General features: G+C 50.6%; 7 protein-coding genes across 7 annotated transcripts; 6 read left to right on the forward strand and 1 right to left on the reverse strand.

Annotated features, from left to right (window-relative positions):
* Positions 1 to 330: 330 nt before the first annotated feature.
* LTR84_008724 (uncharacterized protein) lies at positions 331 to 863 on the forward strand (the record flags this gene model as incomplete). The annotated part of the gene is made up of 2 exons (XM_064852269.1): positions 331 to 481; positions 547 to 863. The coding sequence occupies 2 exons, from the start codon at positions 331 to 333 to the stop codon at positions 861 to 863; spliced, it is 468 nt and encodes a 155-aa protein (XP_064701543.1).
* A 100-nt stretch (positions 864 to 963) lies between these two features.
* Positions 964 to 2,535, reverse strand: LTR84_008725 (uncharacterized protein; the record flags this gene model as incomplete). Its single annotated transcript, XM_064852270.1, has 3 exons — positions 964 to 2,087; positions 2,163 to 2,336; positions 2,397 to 2,535. The coding sequence occupies 3 exons, from the start codon at positions 2,533 to 2,535 to the stop codon at positions 964 to 966; spliced, it is 1,437 nt and encodes a 478-aa protein (XP_064701544.1).
* Positions 2,536 to 3,344: 809 nt separating this feature from the next.
* On the forward strand, positions 3,345 to 4,053 carry LTR84_008726 (uncharacterized protein; the record flags this gene model as incomplete). The annotated part of the gene is made up of 4 exons (XM_064852271.1): positions 3,345 to 3,382; positions 3,448 to 3,453; positions 3,517 to 3,969; positions 4,020 to 4,053. The coding sequence occupies 4 exons, from the start codon at positions 3,345 to 3,347 to the stop codon at positions 4,051 to 4,053; spliced, it is 531 nt and encodes a 176-aa protein (XP_064701545.1).
* Positions 4,054 to 5,813: 1,760 nt separating this feature from the next.
* Positions 5,814 to 6,600, forward strand: LTR84_008727 (uncharacterized protein; the record flags this gene model as incomplete). The annotated part of the gene is made up of 2 exons (XM_064852272.1): positions 5,814 to 5,816; positions 5,872 to 6,600. 2 exons carry the CDS (start codon positions 5,814 to 5,816, stop codon positions 6,598 to 6,600), a joined length of 732 nt encoding a protein of 243 aa, XP_064701546.1.
* Positions 6,601 to 7,462: 862 nt separating this feature from the next.
* On the forward strand, positions 7,463 to 9,305 carry LTR84_008728 (uncharacterized protein; the record flags this gene model as incomplete). Its single annotated transcript, XM_064852273.1, has 3 exons — positions 7,463 to 7,676; positions 7,736 to 9,033; positions 9,102 to 9,305. The coding sequence occupies 3 exons, from the start codon at positions 7,463 to 7,465 to the stop codon at positions 9,303 to 9,305; spliced, it is 1,716 nt and encodes a 571-aa protein (XP_064701547.1).
* A 700-nt stretch (positions 9,306 to 10,005) lies between these two features.
* On the forward strand, positions 10,006 to 14,821 carry LTR84_008729 (uncharacterized protein; the record flags this gene model as incomplete). Its single annotated transcript, XM_064852274.1, has 4 exons — positions 10,006 to 10,103; positions 10,259 to 10,709; positions 10,773 to 14,463; positions 14,520 to 14,821. 4 exons carry the CDS (start codon positions 10,006 to 10,008, stop codon positions 14,819 to 14,821), a joined length of 4,542 nt encoding a protein of 1,513 aa, XP_064701548.1.
* A 707-nt stretch (positions 14,822 to 15,528) lies between these two features.
* LTR84_008730 (uncharacterized protein) lies at positions 15,529 to 19,071 on the forward strand (the record flags this gene model as incomplete). Its single annotated transcript, XM_064852275.1, has 1 exon — positions 15,529 to 19,071. The coding sequence occupies one exon, from the start codon at positions 15,529 to 15,531 to the stop codon at positions 19,069 to 19,071; it is 3,543 nt and encodes a 1,180-aa protein (XP_064701549.1).
* Positions 19,072 to 19,422: the final 351 nt, after the last annotated feature.

The raw sequence follows: 19,422 nt of genomic DNA on the forward strand, positions 1-19,422 counted from the left end.
CAAACGGACCTGACCGGCTCTATGAGTCGCGTCAGGACTTCTGCGCTATTGGAGTTCTGGTTATACAAAGACGAATGAGGTCTTCATCTTTGGTGGTGGCTTGTATGCTGACAGCACGAATAACGATCTCACATATCTGGACGAGGTATTTGTTCTTCCCTTACCTGCCTTCACTTGGTTCAAAGCCGACTATAAATCAACCCACGTCAGGACAACAAAGGCGGTAATGTAATTAGCAAGAAGAGAAGGATTTCTCTCGGCGACGTGAATCCGAGGGGAAATATCTGGTGGCCAGCAGACCCTTGGACCCAGTCGATTGGGATTTTTGACATGGCGGAGATGAGATGGACAGATAGGTATAATGCTACTGCTGTCGGTTATGCCATATCAAATGTCGTGAAGGCTTGGTATGCCGATATAGGACCATATCCAGGTGGGGATAGTGACGATGTGAAGGCTTTATCCTTCAATAAACTGACGAGTAAGTTTCCTGCATACCATGTAAGCTGTGTTGAAGTTCGAGAAGGATATTGATATTCAGCACAGCAACAACCTCATCCTCTGCCGGTCCAGCAACCAGTTCAGCGGAGGCTCCAACCACGTATGACCTGAATAATCAGACCGGTCTCCTTGTAGGCAGCATCATCGGCGTTTTGGTCGTGATAGCACTTCTCAGCAGTGCAATGTTCTTTTCCTATCGTCGCTCTAAGCACCGTGGTACGGCAAGCAAGACTACAACCGCTTCAGGCACGTTGCCTGATTGGCCCCACGTCAAGGCTGAGCTCCCCATGGATGCTAGAAAAACTTCAATGCAACCTACAGTTGAGGATTGCTGTCATCATCCCTCTATGGATGCAATTTGAACTATATAGCCGAAATATGATTGCCTTATTGGGTGAACATAGTAGTCTAGATACAGAGCAGTGGAGTGCTGATCTTGATTGTCTTGGTCCCATGCTTTTGTTAGCACGCGAACGGCTCGCCAACGGTACCACTGTCATAAGCATCGATGATGAGCTTGATGGAGACATATGTGCCCGCAACGCAGATGAATGCACCTGCAAGGAAGGTCAAGAGATTGACAATGGTTTTGCCAGGGCTTCGCATCCATGCAGCTCGTCCATGCAAACCCCTCGACCGACCCCTATCCAAGCCATGGTAGCTATCGTGCAGCCAAAAAGCACCAGCGATGCCATAAGTGTACCAAGATGCGAAGAGCGAAGCCGTAATGGAGACCAGGTACCCGAAGATGGGGACGCCCACTGCAAGTACGAATGCGGCACCGTTTGCGAGGATGATCAGGATAGTCCACGTACCCCAACCAAGCACGGTATGCTCGTGTAAATGGCGGGTGCGACGAAAGAAGCGGATAAAGAACAACTTGGCAGCTGTATGCGAGTACAAACTTCCTGCTATCAGGAAATTGGTTAGGGCAATGCCGTACGTAGCTTTGGCCCATTTTGGAGGAAGAGACGAGAAGGCAGGTGATGCCACGCTGGGGCCCAAGTAGACGTACATGACGATGGCGAAGACCACGTAGAATGTGGTGGCGAAGATCTGGAGAACCCATGCAGCTTTCTTCGCATCTCTTGGATTCTTCATTTCGGATATCAAGATGAAGAACATGAAGTGACCGGCGTATGAAAACACGGGATTCGTGATGGACAAAAATGCATCGTAGAAGCTTGCTGAGCGTGCGATGTCAATGTGGCGGTCGGGTACTGGGTTGGCTCCGGCAGCACCCATGCCCACAAGGCCAGCGACAAGGATACAGATGCATGATGGGATGCAAAGCCAAGACAGTTGATCAAGCGTCCGTGGAAAGGAGAGTAACAGTGTTGGAATGGCAAATATCCCAGTGTACCACATTAAGCAGAGCTTGTTCTCCGAAAGTACGCCCAAGGTGATCTGTCCGGCCAGAAGTTGAGAGCCTGTGGCACAGATTGCAAAAATGACAGTGCCCGCAGAGAGAATCTCCCTGACAATGGGACCCCCCAGAATCATGCCAGCATCACCCATGTTGTGAACTTGAGGATGATTGATTTTGAAGTCCACGAGGACAAGAGATGTATACAAAGCGAAGATACCTGTGTGGGCAAGATAAAAGGAGAAACTCAGCTGGGTGCCCCAGTTCAACATGAACGAAGATTATACGAACTCACCCAGAAAAGCAATGAGGACCACACCAGGAACAATTCCAACCACGGCAGTAGCAGCAGGAAGGGAGAGCATTCCATTACTGACGATCTCGGCGATCATGAGAACAGCAACAAGGGGCCATGATAGCGTTTTATACTTGATGGCCGCATTGTCTTCATTACCAAAGACATCGTGTTCTTGGCTTGGAGGTGAGTAAATGACATTGAGAATTGACAATGATGATTAAGACTGCTCACCATGATCGTAACCAGTTGGAGGGTCATCAGCAACTCCCCTCAAGTGAGATGCAGAGAGGGCGTGATGGTGAATATCAACATCTCTCGCACTGCTGAAGCGATACTTCTCGTAGTCACTCATTTCGCTCGCGTTGGCCATCTCAGGCTGTCTGCTTGCTACGGATGATTCAACAACAAGAATAAATTATATAGCAAAGATGGCGGGGCATAACGGCCACTGAGGGCGCCTGAATCCTGATAAATAGCTAATGAAGGATGGGTAATAGCCTATTGCGAGTTTCGATCGAAGACATCGTGAGTTTGTTCTCAACCTTATCGTTGGTAGATATGACATTCAATCCGGATCAGGAAGGTCGTAAGCAGCAACTGACAGTATCTGTATCCGTAGCTTGATGTGATGATAGGCGGTGGGATGGATCATGTTAACGGATGATGGCCCGGGATGAAGGGAACCGTTAGCCCCCGTGGGTGGTGGAGAGCTCCTTCCAGACACTACCTCAGGTAGGTACTCCGTACTTTCTTGAACACTAGGATCACGTGATGATATCATCTCCTACGGCGACGCACATAGATCACAAGTGACGACGAGGGAGGAAGGAGCAGTCCCAGCCACAGCGCCTCAAATGGCCGGAAGCAAAACAGGGCACATGCTCATTTCACTAGCCTGGCAATGACTGGCACCGGGTGCATTATTGCGCCAAATTCCCATTGCCTCAAGCACTGGCATCGATCGACTTGCATGGCCATCCACAGTCGTCATACTGCCGCTTGACCCAAGAGAGCAACTCACTTGACTTCCCTGCCTACCACTAACACCACCTTTTTGCTCCGATTTCCTTCATTCATCCTTTCCATTATCGCAATCTCGTTCAACCTCGCTCTGTTCACTTCCAGTCTTCCTCCTCTCGTGCCAATCGAGCTTCATCATTCTTCATCACTACCGACAAGATGAGTTACGCAGAGGCCGCGGCCAAGGGCCCCAAGCAGTCTCCGGAAGAGGTACCCTACTTTCATGCTCTTGTGATGCGACGATATAGCTAACCCTGCGTAGGCGTAGGTTCTACAATGAACCGATTATAGATATAGTCCAACGAGTGCTAACACTGACGTCACGTTATAGTCGCGCACCACCTGTCCCAGAAATCGCACCTTCCGAGTCCGAATCTGCCAGCTTGATTGACGTGGATTCTCCTCATGTCAGTCACGTCGTGTCTGATTTCCAGGACCAAGCCATCAAGACAGAGACCCAGGCTGAGCGAATCGAGCACGAGGCGGAAGACAAAGCCCGTGCGGAGGCTCAAAAGGCTGCCGATGCTGCAGAGAAGGCAAAGAAGAAGGCCGCTACCAAAGCCAAGGAGGCAAAGAGTGCCCTGAAAAAAGAAGGCAAGGCCTTGAGCGAGAACAGAGACAACCCAGTTGTTATTGGAAACGCCGTCATTTGGGGTATCGCCACCGTGGCTATTGGCTATGGAGCATACCAGAAGCACAGTGAAGGCAAACTAGACTGGAAGCTTGCCGGAACTGTTGCTGGTGTTGTTGGTGCCTTTGGAGTTGCAGATTACTTTGGCAGCAAGTGAGTATTTTCTGGACGACAATTTGATTGACTGGCTGACTGTTATCTAGGTGGCTACTCGAAAACAAGTATCCTCCCAAATAGAAGGTGACAATAGGAGGATTGATGTCATTCTGCAGGGCAGGGCGGGACTAAACTGTGTATTTTTTTCATCAACCTCTCTACTCGGTTTGACATGGTGGCTTGCGGCGCAGGATCTTTTGAACCGTATCTCCTTGTGTCAACGAATATGATATCCCATGTGCTTTTCATAATATACCATTTGCCATCGCTACGTTTTCGGAACGCGAGCATTGCAACAGCCTGGAATATTCAACTTCTCGAGTGATTTCTTCGTTGTCATTCGTGATGCTCGTGGGTAGGTCGTAACAGATAACCCCAATTTCTCATCCCTTTTCACGTGTGTCGTTCTTGACTCAGTGGTTTTGGGCACGTAAAGTACCAGCTGCAGAGCGACCATCAAGAGAACAAACACTTTGCAAGATTTGTCGTGAGCATGGACATCTAGCAGTGGGTCTATCCTGACATCAAAAGGCAGGTCGTACAGGTTGTTTGGTCGGAGAAAATTGAGAACTTTGTTGATCGAGTAAAGCACCAGTGTGGGATTGCAGATAACGGCCGAGGTCAGCATTCGCTGGTGAGTTCTGACCTTTCGCCATGTTTTCTCGATCATCCTGGACATGGAAGATAGTATTTCCATTTGTCGAACTCTCGACCTGTCTCAAGAATCTTGTGGGTAGGTGATCGGCCACTGCTCAGAATGTTGAACTTGATGCCGGCTTTTCAAACCCAAGTCAATATGACGCTATTTTCAATGACTGTAGTGGCGAGCCGTTGTGGTCTCAGCCCGGGTGGAGGACTTTTTGACACTGTTCGTTTTTGTCCTTCATTAGGTCTTGTTGGATAAAGATGTGTCGGTAGAGTGATGTGATGAATTTGTCAAGGAAGATCACAGCCCGAAAGAAGAAAGAAAATGAACTTCAGACGCGCAAAACAATGTCCGGCAGTCGTGTCCGTGGTGACTTCCACGGTTGAAGTCAGTCTGTTTGCTGTTCAGACTTGTGACACTTACAAACAGGAAATCACTTCTAGGAGGGACAGGGCGAAAAAAGGCACTTCTCAACATTCATATTCAAACCACCACTGGCATGCCGAGTCCGCTCTATTTTAGGGCTAAGCCCCCAAGCACGAACGTCTTGTGTCTTCGATGCGGGTTCAGCTTGGATTTCTTGCTGTTTCTTCTCACTAGTACTGGTAGTGGGGAGGGATTGACTTTGCTCACAAGTGCCATGCGCGTATCCGGGGCGGGCAAAACTTGCGAGCCTGGGAGTCTGTCCAGGCCATGGGGAGAAACAAAAAGTAACCCGCCGGGACACTCCATCAACGCAAAAATGGAGTACGGAGGTTTCGAGTTAACGGACTTGCCATAGGGGTTACCTGATGATGTTTCGGCCGCCGGAGCCCCTACATTTTCCCAGCTTATCCTGATATCTAGATGGTTGATGCTTGAACAACGTTTGTATTAGAAGGCAGACAGAGAGGGCGAGAGGGCGTGCCAGCCTGCGAGCATGAGGCCTAAATTTGTTGGCAACACCCGGCACCGGGATAACCAATGTTCCCCCTAGAATCTGGTTGGCGCGTTTTATCCCACCCATGGCAATGACGCTGCACCATGTTGACCACGTATTTTGTTGTAGACAAGGACACATTGTACTTTTGTCCCTAGCTTGACCGACACCATGTCACACTAGAAGGAATTCTTAACTTGGGGCTCTCTATCTTTGTATTCTTGAGGAGCTTTTCGGGTGTCTTTCTCATATCACGAACCAGTAACCCCGTTTAAAATGGTATGCATGTCGAAGAACTGTTCGTTGAGAAAACTAATGTCTGATCTTTTCGCAGAATGTTTTATTCAATTCAGCATTGAAACAGTCGACTGCCGTGCGCCGAGATCTGGAGACCTTCGCGCAGGCGCCGGCCACTGCGTCCCCTGCACTCCAAGGACAGATTTCCACTACCCTTACCAGTTTCTCTCGCACTCTAGAAGACTACCAGAATCTATCACGCAATGAGTTGAATGAAGAAAAAAAGGACAAGGCCGTTGAGAGAATCAAGAACTTTCGGGCAGACCTGGCCTCCTATCGAACACAGTTTGACCAACTCAAAAAGGAGCGGGAAGGCGCAGTTGCTGCCAACAACAGAAGCGAATTGCTAGGTAGGCGGCCACATCATGCCGCGACTCCTGAGAATCCATATGCGAATGTGACCAGCCAGAGTGCATTTGCTCCAGCTCACCGCAATACCCACGATGGCCTGTCCTTTGGCGCAGGTCCCAATGAGTATAATCGGGAGGATCATGCTCTGCGAGAACAGAACTTTTTCAGTACAGCCAACGCTCAGATCGACGAATTTCTAGATCGAGGACGAGCAGTCTTGGGTGATCTCGGTCAGCAACGGGAGATCCTCAAGGGCACTCAGAGAAGACTATACAGTGTCGCCAACACTCTCGGCGTGAGTGGTGATACCATCCGCATGGTTGAGAGAAGGGCCAAACAAGACAAATGGATCTTCTGGGGTTCCGTCATTGTCTTTTTTCTCTTCTGCTTTTTGGTCATACACTTCCTCAGATGAAGCATGGCTTGTTCAACTACATCTCATCACTTGATTGTCCCAGGTGAACGGTGGTGGAAACCCTGGGTACCGCCACCTCCAAGCGAATACGTGTCTTCCGGTATGAATCACGGCAATGGACAATCAATCTCCATCAGCACAGATTTTGGATGACAAAACTGAAATTGCAAACCACTGGGGCATTGTCCACAAAACGACTTCTGATTCAAAGCGTGTGGAGACATTGCGCTGCTACCGATGCCGCCTTTTACTGGAGAACAGCAGAGTCAGTGAATAGTTAGGCACCGAGTGAGCCCGGACTAAGGGTAAGTCCTAATCAGGTGACTACCAAACCGTGTTAGATCACTAGCACCCCTAGCACTACAAGTGAAGATGAGTCAGGCGGAGCCGAGTCAGAGAACCACCACTAAGATAGGATGCTACACGGATTTCCGAGTTATGCCTTATCAACAAGCTCGGTACTTCAGTTTCTCTTCGGAATCTCCAAAGTCTCGAATCAGATGTGGCAAAACCTTCCCCGCACAATGAGATCGACTTGTGTCTTTTCAATTGGAGGAAACCCCTAGTCCGGCACGGTCTTGACCTGCAGCGCGATCCACCTTTCTTGGATGACCAGCTTCAGCGATTACTGACAGAGGATTGCTACATCGCTACCTCGGGCCATGGTCGCTTGGGTAAAGCTACGCGTTTTCCTGTTAAATACCAAACATTTTTCTTCCAAGATCACCTTGTCCAATCTGCGAGCCAAGATTTCTGTTTTCCCTTCACTCTTCCTGTGCGAGCTTTCTCTCGATCTCCAATTGTCTTCCTCTGTCCATCGCATAGATCAAACTTACTTCTAACTCCAATACCGCCACTCACCATGTCGGGTGACCGCCCTTGGCCCCAAGTCCCTGTGGGTAACAAGGACTACACAGAGGCCAATGTGGTCATTGTGGGAGGAGGTATCTCAGGAATGTGCACAGCAATCGATTTGATTGCTAGGAACAATTGCCGGAATTTCATCATTCTGGAGAAGTCTGGTGGAGTCGGAGGCACGTGGCGAGATAACAAATATCCGGGGTGCTGTTGTGATGGTAAGTGGTCAACGTCATTCCAGGCTTCTGATTTTTTGAGATTGCTCATGATGCTCCAGTGTGGTCCCACCTCTACAGCTATTCGTTCGAGCAAAATTCGGATTGGACGCGAGAATATCCTGGACAAGAAGAAATTCTGGAATATTTGATGCGGGTTGCGCAGAAGTACGAGCTCTATCGATATGTTCGCTTCAATACCGCAGTCGATTCTGCTCGGTGGGACGACGCCAGCAAGAAATGGAAGACAACGGTATCAGTTCAAGGTGGCAAAGATGCAGAGTTCACCAACACATATACCATCAGCTCTGATTTTTTGGTGTCGGCTGTCGGCCAGCTCAACGTGCCAAGGTTGCCTGACATTGATGGCCTGGGGGAGTTCAAGGGCAAGTTGATGCACAGTGCTCGGTGGGATTGGAGTTATAGTCTTCGTGGAAAGAAAGTTGCAATAATCGGCAATGGAGCGACTGCTGCCCAAATCATCCCAGAGATCGTCAAGGAAGTGGATCACCTCACTATTCACCAACGAACACCCAACTGGGTGATTCCCCGGTTGGACGCCGCGATTGCCCCTTGGAAACGCAGTCTTTACAAATGGGTGCCATATGTCCGACAGCGCAAGAGAGCTGACATGATGGATTTCCGGGAGGCATTCTACGATGCCGTATTTGACAAGACTTCCCCCACGTCCCAATTTATTGAAGCAATGAGTAAGGAACACTTGCAAGCTCAATTGAAAGATCGACCCGAGCTACAAGAGAAGCTGCAACCTACATACGCCGTGGGCTGTAAACGAGTCATCATTACCGATGATTACTTTCCTGTTTTCTTACGGGACAACGTGAAGCTTGAGACCGGAAAGATCGACAGAATCACTGCAAATGGTATCGTGACCGACGGCAAGGAAGAAGAATACGATCTTATCATTCTCGCCACCGGATTCCGCACTGTCGAATTTATGCACCCAATTGAGATCACGGGAAAAGCCGGACGCACACTCAGCAGCATCTGGAAAGAGGGTGGACAGGCACTCTATGGCGTTGCGGTGGAAAGTCTGCCAAATTTTGGCATGCTCTACGGACCCAACACCAACTTGGGTCATAACAGCATCATACTCATGATCGAAGCTCAAAGCAGGTATATCAATGCAATGATCAAAGAAGTGATCGCCGCAAAATCAAGTGGTGACGACCTGGTTATCACACCTAAACCATCACGCGTGAAGGAGTTCAACGATGAAATACAGTCAGAACTGGAAAAGAGCAATTTTGCAGACCCCGGCTGTAATTCTTGGTACAAGATGAAAGAATCGGGCAAAATCACGAACAACTGGAGCCGGAATGTGGTTGCCTATCAAAAGGTTAGTCTCCAGTTTTATGGTTGCGTTGTTGGTTATGTGTGTACGTTTACTGACAAACTCGCTTGCAGCTTTTAAGTCAAGTGGACTGGTCGGATTTTGATCTTGACGGACCCCAGGCAAAGAAGTTGTCGAACTCTCAGGTGACCCATCTTGGGCGTGTGGTAGAGGAGTCGACAGTGAGCTACCAGACCATGGGGTTGACTGCTCTCAGTCTGGCCGCTGTTGGTGCAGGTTTGGTATTCCGCAACTCTGCGCGGTTACGGCTTCGATGAATGATTGCTGGGTGCTTGAAAGATGACTTGAATACCTGGCTCTCGAGCTTAGGCTGGTCAAGGCAAGGATGGACTCGACAGTACTGGCATTTCTGTATTCCTCCTAAACAATTGAAAGGGGGCAACAGGCGTTGTAAATACGGAGTTTGTTACACACCTAGGCCTCAGCCCAGGCCAGTACCTGCAGTGATAGGCAAACGCAAATCCTAAATAACTGGGTCATGACCAGCATTACAAAATTGAAGGTTAGACTATGTCTAAGGGACAATTAGTAGCAGCCTAGCCAAAGTCTTAGGCTCACAAAGATTCCAGACTGGCTGAATCGCAAGAGGGCGGATCACGAGAGGCCACTAATCCCCACCTGGAGCGCGCTTCCTCGTATTTGCTCTGACACTAATAATTCACTAACTGAAGACTCCACGCTGCAGTTTGGCGAACTCGAAAGCCATTTTTCTCTCTTCTCCTTCTACCCATCATTTACTTGTTCGACAACACCACACGTCCCGAATAGCACCTTCACTTTCTCTGTAACACAACCGTCGTCACGACCTCTACTACGAACCCACGAATCTCGCAACTACCTACTCGGTTTCCCCTCTTACACACACCACGCGCTCACACTTCCACACTTCCACCCCTAGCCCTTCAAAGCTACTTCGATTATCCCTGTGGTTTCCATTGTTCCAAAGAAACAGCAAATATGCCAACTCCTTTTACTTCCACATTTGCTTCAGCCGCCGCCAGCACAAATGGTGAAAATTCAGGAAACAGGACCAACAATAGTGCTGGAAATGACTGGTACGGCCACCCTTGTGACCCTCCAAAACCCACGCGCGACACGGACCCTTTCGAGCACCAGCCTCATGACATATCCTCTGCCACATCCGTTTTGCCTCTATTTCTCTCCTGTTTTACCGCGAAAACAACCCGAACTGATATGTTTCGAACCCTAGGTCAAGAAGTCGTGTGAACGGGGCTACTCAAACTTTCCGCAGACCTTCTGTAGCCACCACACCTTCCAGTTCAAATCTACAAGCACAAGCACAGCAGCCGCGCGATATGCCTCCCACACCGAGTGCTGCCCACGGAGGTGTCTACATTCCACCTCACCTGAATGCGAATCATCCATCCAACTCGCCCCGATCACTTCCCTCGGGTGATATCCGCTACAGCAAAGAACAACTGTTGTCCATTTACCAGACGCTGAAAGACTCCGCAGCTCTTGACCGTAGCCTGGAGGATATCTTCTTGGGATCCTGGGATCCTTTGGAAGGGAAGAATGGCATTTCCAATCAAACAGGGCGTGGGGAATCCAAGGACCAAGTTCCTGGCCCCGAAGTCTGTTGGAATTACTCTGAAGCACATCCCTTAGGTGTCGCGGACTTGACAGAGGATGAGAGACAGGTATGATCTAGTTCACCCTAAACGCTCCGCTTCGAGCTGTCCCACATCTGACATGCATTATAGCTCTTCTCAACTTCAGTCAATTCTCCAATCAAACTACAACAGAGTACCACGAAAGAAGGTGCGGGAGCTGGGACGGTCGCAGGACGAAAGGCTTCGTTATCAGGCTACAATAGCGCCACACAAGGATCAAGACCAGGCCCACGACGAAGGGAGACAAGTGATTCATATGTGGGTAACGGACCTTTATCACCAGTAGAAAGCAAGACCTTCTTTCGCGGGGATACCAATACTGCGACACCTCCCCCAGCGTTGTTGCGCCGCCGGACAGATTACAAGGACGAGGAAGCCACACCGCCTTCCAAGGACGACCGCGAAGGAGATGAAGCTACTGATTCACAGTCACAGTTTCCTGGACCACGCAGATCGGTCACTGGCCCTCTAAGTGCAGGTTTACATCCTCCGTCTGGATCGCCGTGGTCTGCTGGTACGCAATCTGGCGGCTTTGGGTCCATGGGAAGTTTCGGTAGCTTTGCAATCGGATCTGCAACCACTCCAACTGAACCCGCCGACAAAAGACCCGGATTTGGGAGTGCTCGTGGTGGTAGTCGTTTCAAAGACCTTCTCTCCAAGACAAGCTCGGAGGATATCAGTCAAGGGCTCAAGGATAAGGCATCATTCGGAGCTCTGGAGAAACTCCCCGAGGAGGATGCGGACGCAGCTCACCTACGATCACGAGAAGGACTGTCAACACGTCCAGGCCGTAGCGAGACCAATCCTTATGCGGAAATTCCGGGTCGTAGCGGCAGTGCTGCTCTTGGAGGATCTCAAGATGACGTTCCAGTCACCCAAGGTATCGAACAAATGGGCTTTTCTGCGTACGGACCTGCTTCAAATGTTGGAACCCGAGACTTTGGCAACGACGACTCGTACCAGCAGACACCACATGGCCGTTTCAATCCTCATGAACCCATGAGCCCAACCAATACGAATCCGTATCAAAGTCCCCAGGGTCGACTGGAAGATGATGAACAAGACACGAATGATTCAGCCTCTCAAGCTTCAGGTCTGCCTCCGTTCGGTGGAAGTCGTAGGAACGTGTTTCCCAATCCTGACGATAGAGGCCCAGGTGCCGGTCTTCGTGGTCCTGGCGCTTTCGGCGGTTTAGGTTTTGGCGGCCTTGGAGGGGGACCTTCATGGTCAGGTGCTGGAATTGGTTCTGGAAAGCCTGCTCTCGATCGAGGTATTGGTACGGGTTTTGGTGATCCAATCTTCAGTCCCCTTGCCGATTTGCAATCGCCTGGAGCTGGTGGACTTGGTGGCGGCTTCTTCGCTTCTGGCGGATTCGGCTCAGCTGGTCGCGCCAGTCGACTTGGTGCCATGTTCCCCCCAGCAATGCAAGAACAAATGAGGGGAGATAGCAGAAATGATATTCCATCCGGGGCATTTGACTCTCGTCCTGACAGCGCCCAGCATGTCAGCCGTGACCCTTTCGCGAATGCAGGACGCACACTGGATGGCTTCGGTCGTGGGTCTAGTGCTTTCGAAGAGTCACCGCCGGTCCGCACTGTTGAAGAGGCTGGTAGTATCGGTCCTGCTGGTGGGTTTGGTCCACCTGGCACAGGTGCTCAAGCAGGAGCTTTGCCCACTCCTCAACCAGCGGGCGTTCGAGCTCCTCCGGGAACGGAAGGCTTCCAGTCTGCTCATGGCCTCAGTCAATCCAGCGGTAGCAGTGGTTCAAACCAGATGCCAGCTGCACAACAACGACAGATGGTCATGCCAGATCGGATGCGGTGGATCTATCGCGATCCTCAAGGAAACACTCAGGGACCTTGGTCCGGTTTGGAGATGCACGACTGGTTCAAGGCTGGATTTTTCACCGCGGAATTACAGGTGAAGAAATTGGAAGATGTGGAATATGAGCCTTTAGCACAACTCGTCAGACGGATTGGAAACTCTCGTGAGCCTTTCCTGGTACCACAAATCGGTGTTCCTCATGGACCTCCATCCGCTGCTCAAGGCAATCACTGGGCAACTTCAATGGCTGGCACCGGAGGTCCTGCTCAACCACCATTTGCTAGCAGCTTCCCAAGTTTCGGTACAACCTTGACTGCGGAGCAGCAGAATGCTCTGGAGAGAAGAAAGCAGGAAGAACAATTCCTCATGGCTAGACAAAAGGAGCATTTGGCTCAACAACAAATGGCGATGAAGCATATGCAGATCCAGAATGGGCTTCATTCTTTACAACACCATTCAAGCGCCCACTCATTACAGAGTCAACCAAGCTTCGGCAGTATCACATCCCCTACTGGTTATCAGCCATCACCAATGCAGGCACCTATTCAACCCCCACAACAACAGTCACAGGCACCAACATCTGGTCAATCTTTTGGTCCTCCGGGAGGTCCTAACCCTGGACAGACTTTTGGTGGTAACCGTGACGAGGATGTGCAAAACATGATGGATCGATTGAGTTTCAGCCAACGAGCCAACCTTCCATATGCGGGCGGCCCTTTAGGCCCAGCTCCCACGGACGCGGCTCCATCTTCCCAACAGATTTCTTCCATGCTACAAGATAGAGCTCGACTTCAGCAACAGCAGCAACAATCCGAACTCCAAAGCCATCAGGACACTTTTTTAGGCCAGCAGGGCCGCAACGACCGACTGGAAGAGTTCCACACCCTTCGTGGGGAGGTGGACAACCAAGCTGGTCGTCTCGGCCCTGATGAGGCTCTCCCACAACCAATTGGGTCTCAGCGCCATTCTGAAGATCAAAGCAGCTCGGCCACTGCGTCAAAGGCCCCGGTCTCCACACGCGATCACGAAAACTTATCATTGGCTCAGCAGGTGCAGATTGCTGCAGCAAGTCAACAAGCAGCTGCGGAGGAAAGTGCATGGGCGAGGATTGATACACCCATCGAACCCCCTCCTGTTTCAATTTCCCCCCTTCCCGCCCCGGCCGCCCAGCGCAATAGGCAACATGTTGCCGATGCACTGGCAGCCGATTCTAGATCAGCAACCCAAACTCCGATTGAAACACCATCCGCATCCATCGCGCCTTGGGCGGAGAGAAATGTTGAACATCCTAAAGGACCATCCTTGAAAGAAATTCAAGAAGCTGAAGCCAAGCGGGCAGCCGAGCAAGAAGAGATTGCTGCTGCTGCACGACGGGCGCAAGCTGATCTGGAGAGACAGGTTCAAGCTCAAGCCCCAGTTGCCGCACCTGGCCTGCCATTGACATCTACTTGGGGTGCGTCATCATCTCCGGTCAGTACACAGTCATCGGTCTGGGGTGCTAAGCCCGCTCCTGCCAAGCCTGGTCCGGTCAGCGGTTCGAGTGCAAAGAAGACCCTTGCACAGATTCAGAAAGAAGAAGAATCACGTAAACAGCGTGCGGCTGTCGCTGCTGCTGCCTCTGCAAATATTCAAAATGCTACCAGTCCAGCATCCGCAGCAGTGGGCAAACGCTATGCAGAGCTTGCCAGCAAAGCCGCTCCAGCAGTTCCAAATCCTCTTGGAGGTGCATGGATGACAGTTGGATCCAACGGAAAGAGCAAAGCCCCTCCTCCTGTTGTCGCTTCTCCACAACCAGCCACCCGTACTGTAAGCAGCACAGTTGTGAGTGCTGCAAAACCCCGACCCCCACTGTCAACCTCTCGAAGCTCAAACTTGCCCAATCAAAGCAAGGCGAATGAAGAGTTCTCGAAATGGATCAAAGGATCACTCGGGAAGGGGCTCAACAGCAACATCAATCGTAAGTGATATTTCTTTTGAGCATATGTTGATGGAAACTAACGAGAATTACTACAGTCGATAGCTTTGTGCAAGATTTGCTGATGCTCCCACCCGATGTGGAGATCATTTCGGACTCGATCTACGCCAGCTCCCAAACACTGGACGGTCGTCGCTTCGCAGAAGAATTTGTGCGACGTCGTAAATTGGCGGACAAGGGTATCGTTGAACCAGCGGCGAGCGGACCAGCAGGTCTTGGTGCAGACAACAAGAGTGGTGCAGGTGGCTGGAGTGAGGTCGCGAAGAAAGGACCAGCGCCCAAGGAGGAGAGCACCTCCGCTTTCAAAGTGGTTGCCACCAAGAAGAAGGGAAAGCGCTGAATTCTTGACACAGGAACTTTCCACTTTCTCCCTGCGTGCGTGTGTGCGTGCATGTTTGCGACGATTGCTGTTATTATTGACTGATGGTGCTTGATGCATACTGACGAGTTCAAGAATCCCATTTGCATTGGAGGGGTTTGATGAGATGATTGGTGCTCATGACCAAGATGGCCTGTATGCTTCTACGATTACTTGTCAAAGTCTAGGCTACGAATCAATTTCTCGAGTTCATAAATGCTTCTTGAAGAATGACAATGACATTTCACTTCACTCTTTCAATCGTCGCCCGTCCGTAATGCCAGTTAATACTCGAAGCATTCCGTAGACGACGAACTGGATGCACACACGACCAAAAAGATGATCATATCACGTGATTCGCGGCGGAGTTCACTCAGGGCTCTTCCTACAGGAGCAAAACTGATTGGCGTAAATTTTCCCATAGTCAAAAAATCGCTTCTCCGCACCGCTGCCCTCCACTTCTATAGTTAGTCGTACGGCAGCCAAAACTTTTTTTTCCCACTGGAAGCAAGCCAAAGTCGCAGGTTGCACGAACAAATTACCATTACATCTTAAAACCCTCCAAGTCCCTTACCCATGTAAACCACTCAAGCCGAACGAAACCCCAACAGAAAGGAGGAGAGGAGAGACAAGAAAAGAGAAGGCGTGCTGGCGTTCCTCGAACACACAGACAGACAACCAGAGACAACATGGAGACGCAGAGTAATCGGCCGCATCGGGCGAAGAAAGAAAAGAAGAAGCCACAGCGCGGCGAGAAGAATGTGAAGGCGTTTGCGGTCGCGAATCCGGGGCGGTTGGCGAAGCAGGCTGTACGGTCGAGCGATATCAAAGAGAAACGCCTGCATGTACCGCAGGTCGACCGCCTGCCGGAGGAAGCGCCGCCCATCGTCGTTGCGGTCGTGGGACCCCCGGGCGTCGGGAAAACGACGCTCATCAAGAGTCTGATCAAGCGGTACTCGAAGCAGACGCTGTCGCACCCGACGGGCCCTCTAACGGTCGTGACGTCGAAGCGCAGGCGGCTTACCTTCTTCGAATGTCCGTCTGACTCGCTGGCTGCCATGATCGATGTGGCCAAGATTGCGGACATTGTGCTGCTGATGATCGATGGCAATTTCGGGTTTGAGATGGAGACGATGGAGTTTCTCAATGCGCTGAGCACGTCGGGCATGCCGGGCAACGTGTTTGGGATCCTGACACATTTGGATCTCTTCAAGAAACAGAGTACTCTGCGCATGGCGAAGAAGAGGCTGAAACATCGTTTTTGGAGTGAGTTGTATCAGGGTGCGAAGCTTTTCTATCTTTCCGGCGTTATAAATGGGCGATATCCGGATCGAGAGGTGCACAACTTGTCGAGGTTTCTTTCCGTCATGAAGAATCCCCGTCCGCTGGTGTGGAGGAACAGCCATCCTTATTGTCTTGCGGATCGGTTTCTGGACGTCACGCCCCCAACACAGATCGAGGAGAACGAGAAGTGCGATCGACAGGTCGCGCTGTATGGATACCTGCGAGGGACGAATTTCCCGGCTGAGGGTGCCAGAGTGCATGTCCCTGGTGTGGGGGATCTGACGGTCAGAGAGATTGAGGCATTACCAGATCCGTGCCCGACGCCGTTTCTAGACCAAGCTATTGCCAAAGCAACGGGGAAGTCTCGTCGGCGGAAATTGGGTGAGAAGCAGAAGGTGTTGTTCGCGCCTATGTCTGATGTCGGTGGTGTGCTGGTCGATAAGGATGCCGTTTACATTGATGTCAAGACGAATACGTTTGATAGAGAGGCGGATGATGTTGAGGATCGCGGGCTGGGTGAACAGTTGATGATGAATCTACAAGGGGAAAGGCGATTATTGGGAGAGTCGGAAGGTGGTGTAAGGCTCTTCCAAGGTGGGAAGCAGCTCACGGGTGAAGGTGACATGGGTCGGACCACAAAAAGGGGTGCGAGGATTGTGCAACAGAAAGGAGACACAACTCATGAAATTGAGGACCAAGAGGATGATGAAGATGATGAAGGCTTCGTCAGTGGTGAGAGCGAAGAAGACGAGGAGGTTGAAGACGATGCCCTGAGCGGCTTCTCCGGATACAAGGGACGACCTGGATTCGCCGCAAAAGACGATCTAGCGAACGGAGACCCAGACGACCTTGAGTTTGCAGAAAGCGATTCTGACATGGGTTCAGTTTCCGGAGAGGAGGACCTAGGTTCTGATCTGTCTGAAGATGATCTTGATAAGGTCGATGAAGACGACGACGACGACGACGATGGAGCTCTACGGTGGAAGGAAAACCTAGCAGAAAATGCACGAAGAACGCATGCATCAAAAGTCGCTTTTAGGGCTGCCGACCTATCCAGGCTTATGTACGATTTGACTCTATCACCCTCGCAGGTCATGGCCAAGTGGAGGGGCGATACTATCAAATCAGACGATGACGATCAAGTTGACCCGGAAGATGACTTCTTCAAGAGGGCAAAGAACGATCATGATGCTGATAACGAGGACCGATTGACACCCAGATATGACCTGGAAGCATTATCGGCCAAGTGGGAAGATGAAGACAACATTCAAGCGCTGATGTCTCGCTTCACCCGAGGGTCTTTGGCTACCGGTGCTAACGCCGACGGTTCTGATGACGAAGATGGAGAGGACGGCGAGGATGGCTTTGGCGACGAATCTGATGAAGGTGATGGCGAATTCGAAGATCTGGAAGCGACTACAAATGAAGGACCAGCTGCAGAAGAAGCACCCACGCTGGAAGAAGAAAGAACAAAGAATGCAAAACGGAAAGAGGAATTGAAACTTCGATTTGAAGAAGAAGACAGAGAAGGATTCGCCAACACCAAGAACGAAGTCAAGGCAGCCGAGGAAGAATTTGGTGAGGACGACTGGTACGATGCACAGAAGGCAATGCTCCAGAAGCAGTTGGATATCAATCGTGCAGAGTTTGATAGTCTCGATCCAGCCTCTCGAGCACGCGCCGAGGGGTTCAAAGCTGGTACGTACGCCAGAATTGTCCTCGACCAGGTGCCGTATGAGTTTGTCCGGTCGTTCAACACTCGGATGCCGGTCATCGTGGGCGGTTTGGCACCAACCGAAGATCGATTTGGTTATGTTCATATTCGAATCAAGCGACATCGATGGCACAAGAAAATCCTCAAGACAAATGACCCGTTGATCTTTTCCTTGGGCTGGCGGCGGTTCCAGACGGTACCACTCTATTCGATATCTGATTCTCGGACACGAAATCGGATGCTCAAGTATACACCTGAGCATATGCACTGCTTTGGAACATTCTATGGTCCTCTGGTTGCACCAAATACTGGATTCTGTTGTGTACAATCATTTTCGAATGTCAATCCAGGATTTCGGATAGCAGCCACTGGAGTGGTCTTGAACGTGGATGAGACCACGGAAATTGTCAAGAAACTCAAGCTTACAGGGCATCCATATAAGATCTTCCGCAACACGGCTTTCATCCGAGACATGTTCAACTCTTCAATAGAGATCGCCAAGTTTGAAGGAGCCAGTATCAAGACGGTGTCGGGGATTCGAGGACAGATCAAGCGAGCACTCAGCAAACCCGAAGGACATTTCCGAGCAACTTTTGAAGACAAGATTCTCATGTCTGACATTGTTTTCCTACGGGCTTGGTTCCCAGTCAAGCCTCACCGATTTTACAACCCAGTCACGAACCTGTTAGATGCGCCTCCCAGTGGAGAAACCTCTGGAGAAGGCGAACGCATCAATGATGGTTCAGAGGGATGGCAAGCCATGCGGCTGACAGGAGCAGTCCGTGCGGCGATGGGAATCCCAACACCCCTATTGAAAGATTCAGCATACACCAAGATCGAACGCCCTACTCGTCATTTCAACCCTTTGCGAGTACCTCGTGCGCTCGCCGCAGACCTCCCATTCAAGTCTCAGATCGTTCGACAGAAAGCACGCAAAGCACCGACATATCTCCAGAAGCGAGCAGTCGTGCTGGGCGGAGAGGAAAAGAAGGCGCGAGATCTCATGCAAAAACTACAGACTTTACGAAATGAAAAAGTGGAAAAGCGAGCCAAGAAGCAGGAGGAGCGCCGGGCGGTGTACCGCAAGAAGGTCGCTGAGAATCTGGAGAAGAAGTCAGAACGCGAGAAGAGAGAGCGTGATGATTATTGGAGGAGGGAAGGGAGAAAACGGAAGCCGACTGCTGATGGCGGCAGCGGCGGTGGAAAAGGAAAAAGACAGAAGAGGTCTTCTTGAGCATCGTCTCAATATCCAGGGCTCATGGGTACTCCAAGCCAGATCCAACAAGCAATAGATATGAAATAATAATGTGATGAATTGACATGCTGGCACTGAACTGGTTTCAAAGTGGAGCAGTGTCCCATGTTCTCAATGATAGCCCAGGTTCGGAACAACTCAATCGCCTAAACTCGGGTATGGTCTGTGATTTGTTCGATATTGAGTGAAAATTTGGATGGCGGGAAAAGCACGCGCATCACGCGCATCCCACTCTTCTCCATGGCAAGCGCAACCACTGCCACCCACACCCAAGATCACTTCCTCTCGAAAATCATATTACGCGTTCCGACTCCAATATATTGATATACA

The sequence above is a fragment of the Exophiala bonariae genome (genome assembly GCF_035927105.1).
Source record: "Exophiala bonariae strain CCFEE 5792 chromosome Unknown scaffold_33, whole genome shotgun sequence".
NCBI lineage: Eukaryota > Fungi > Ascomycota > Eurotiomycetes > Chaetothyriales > Herpotrichiellaceae > Exophiala > Exophiala bonariae.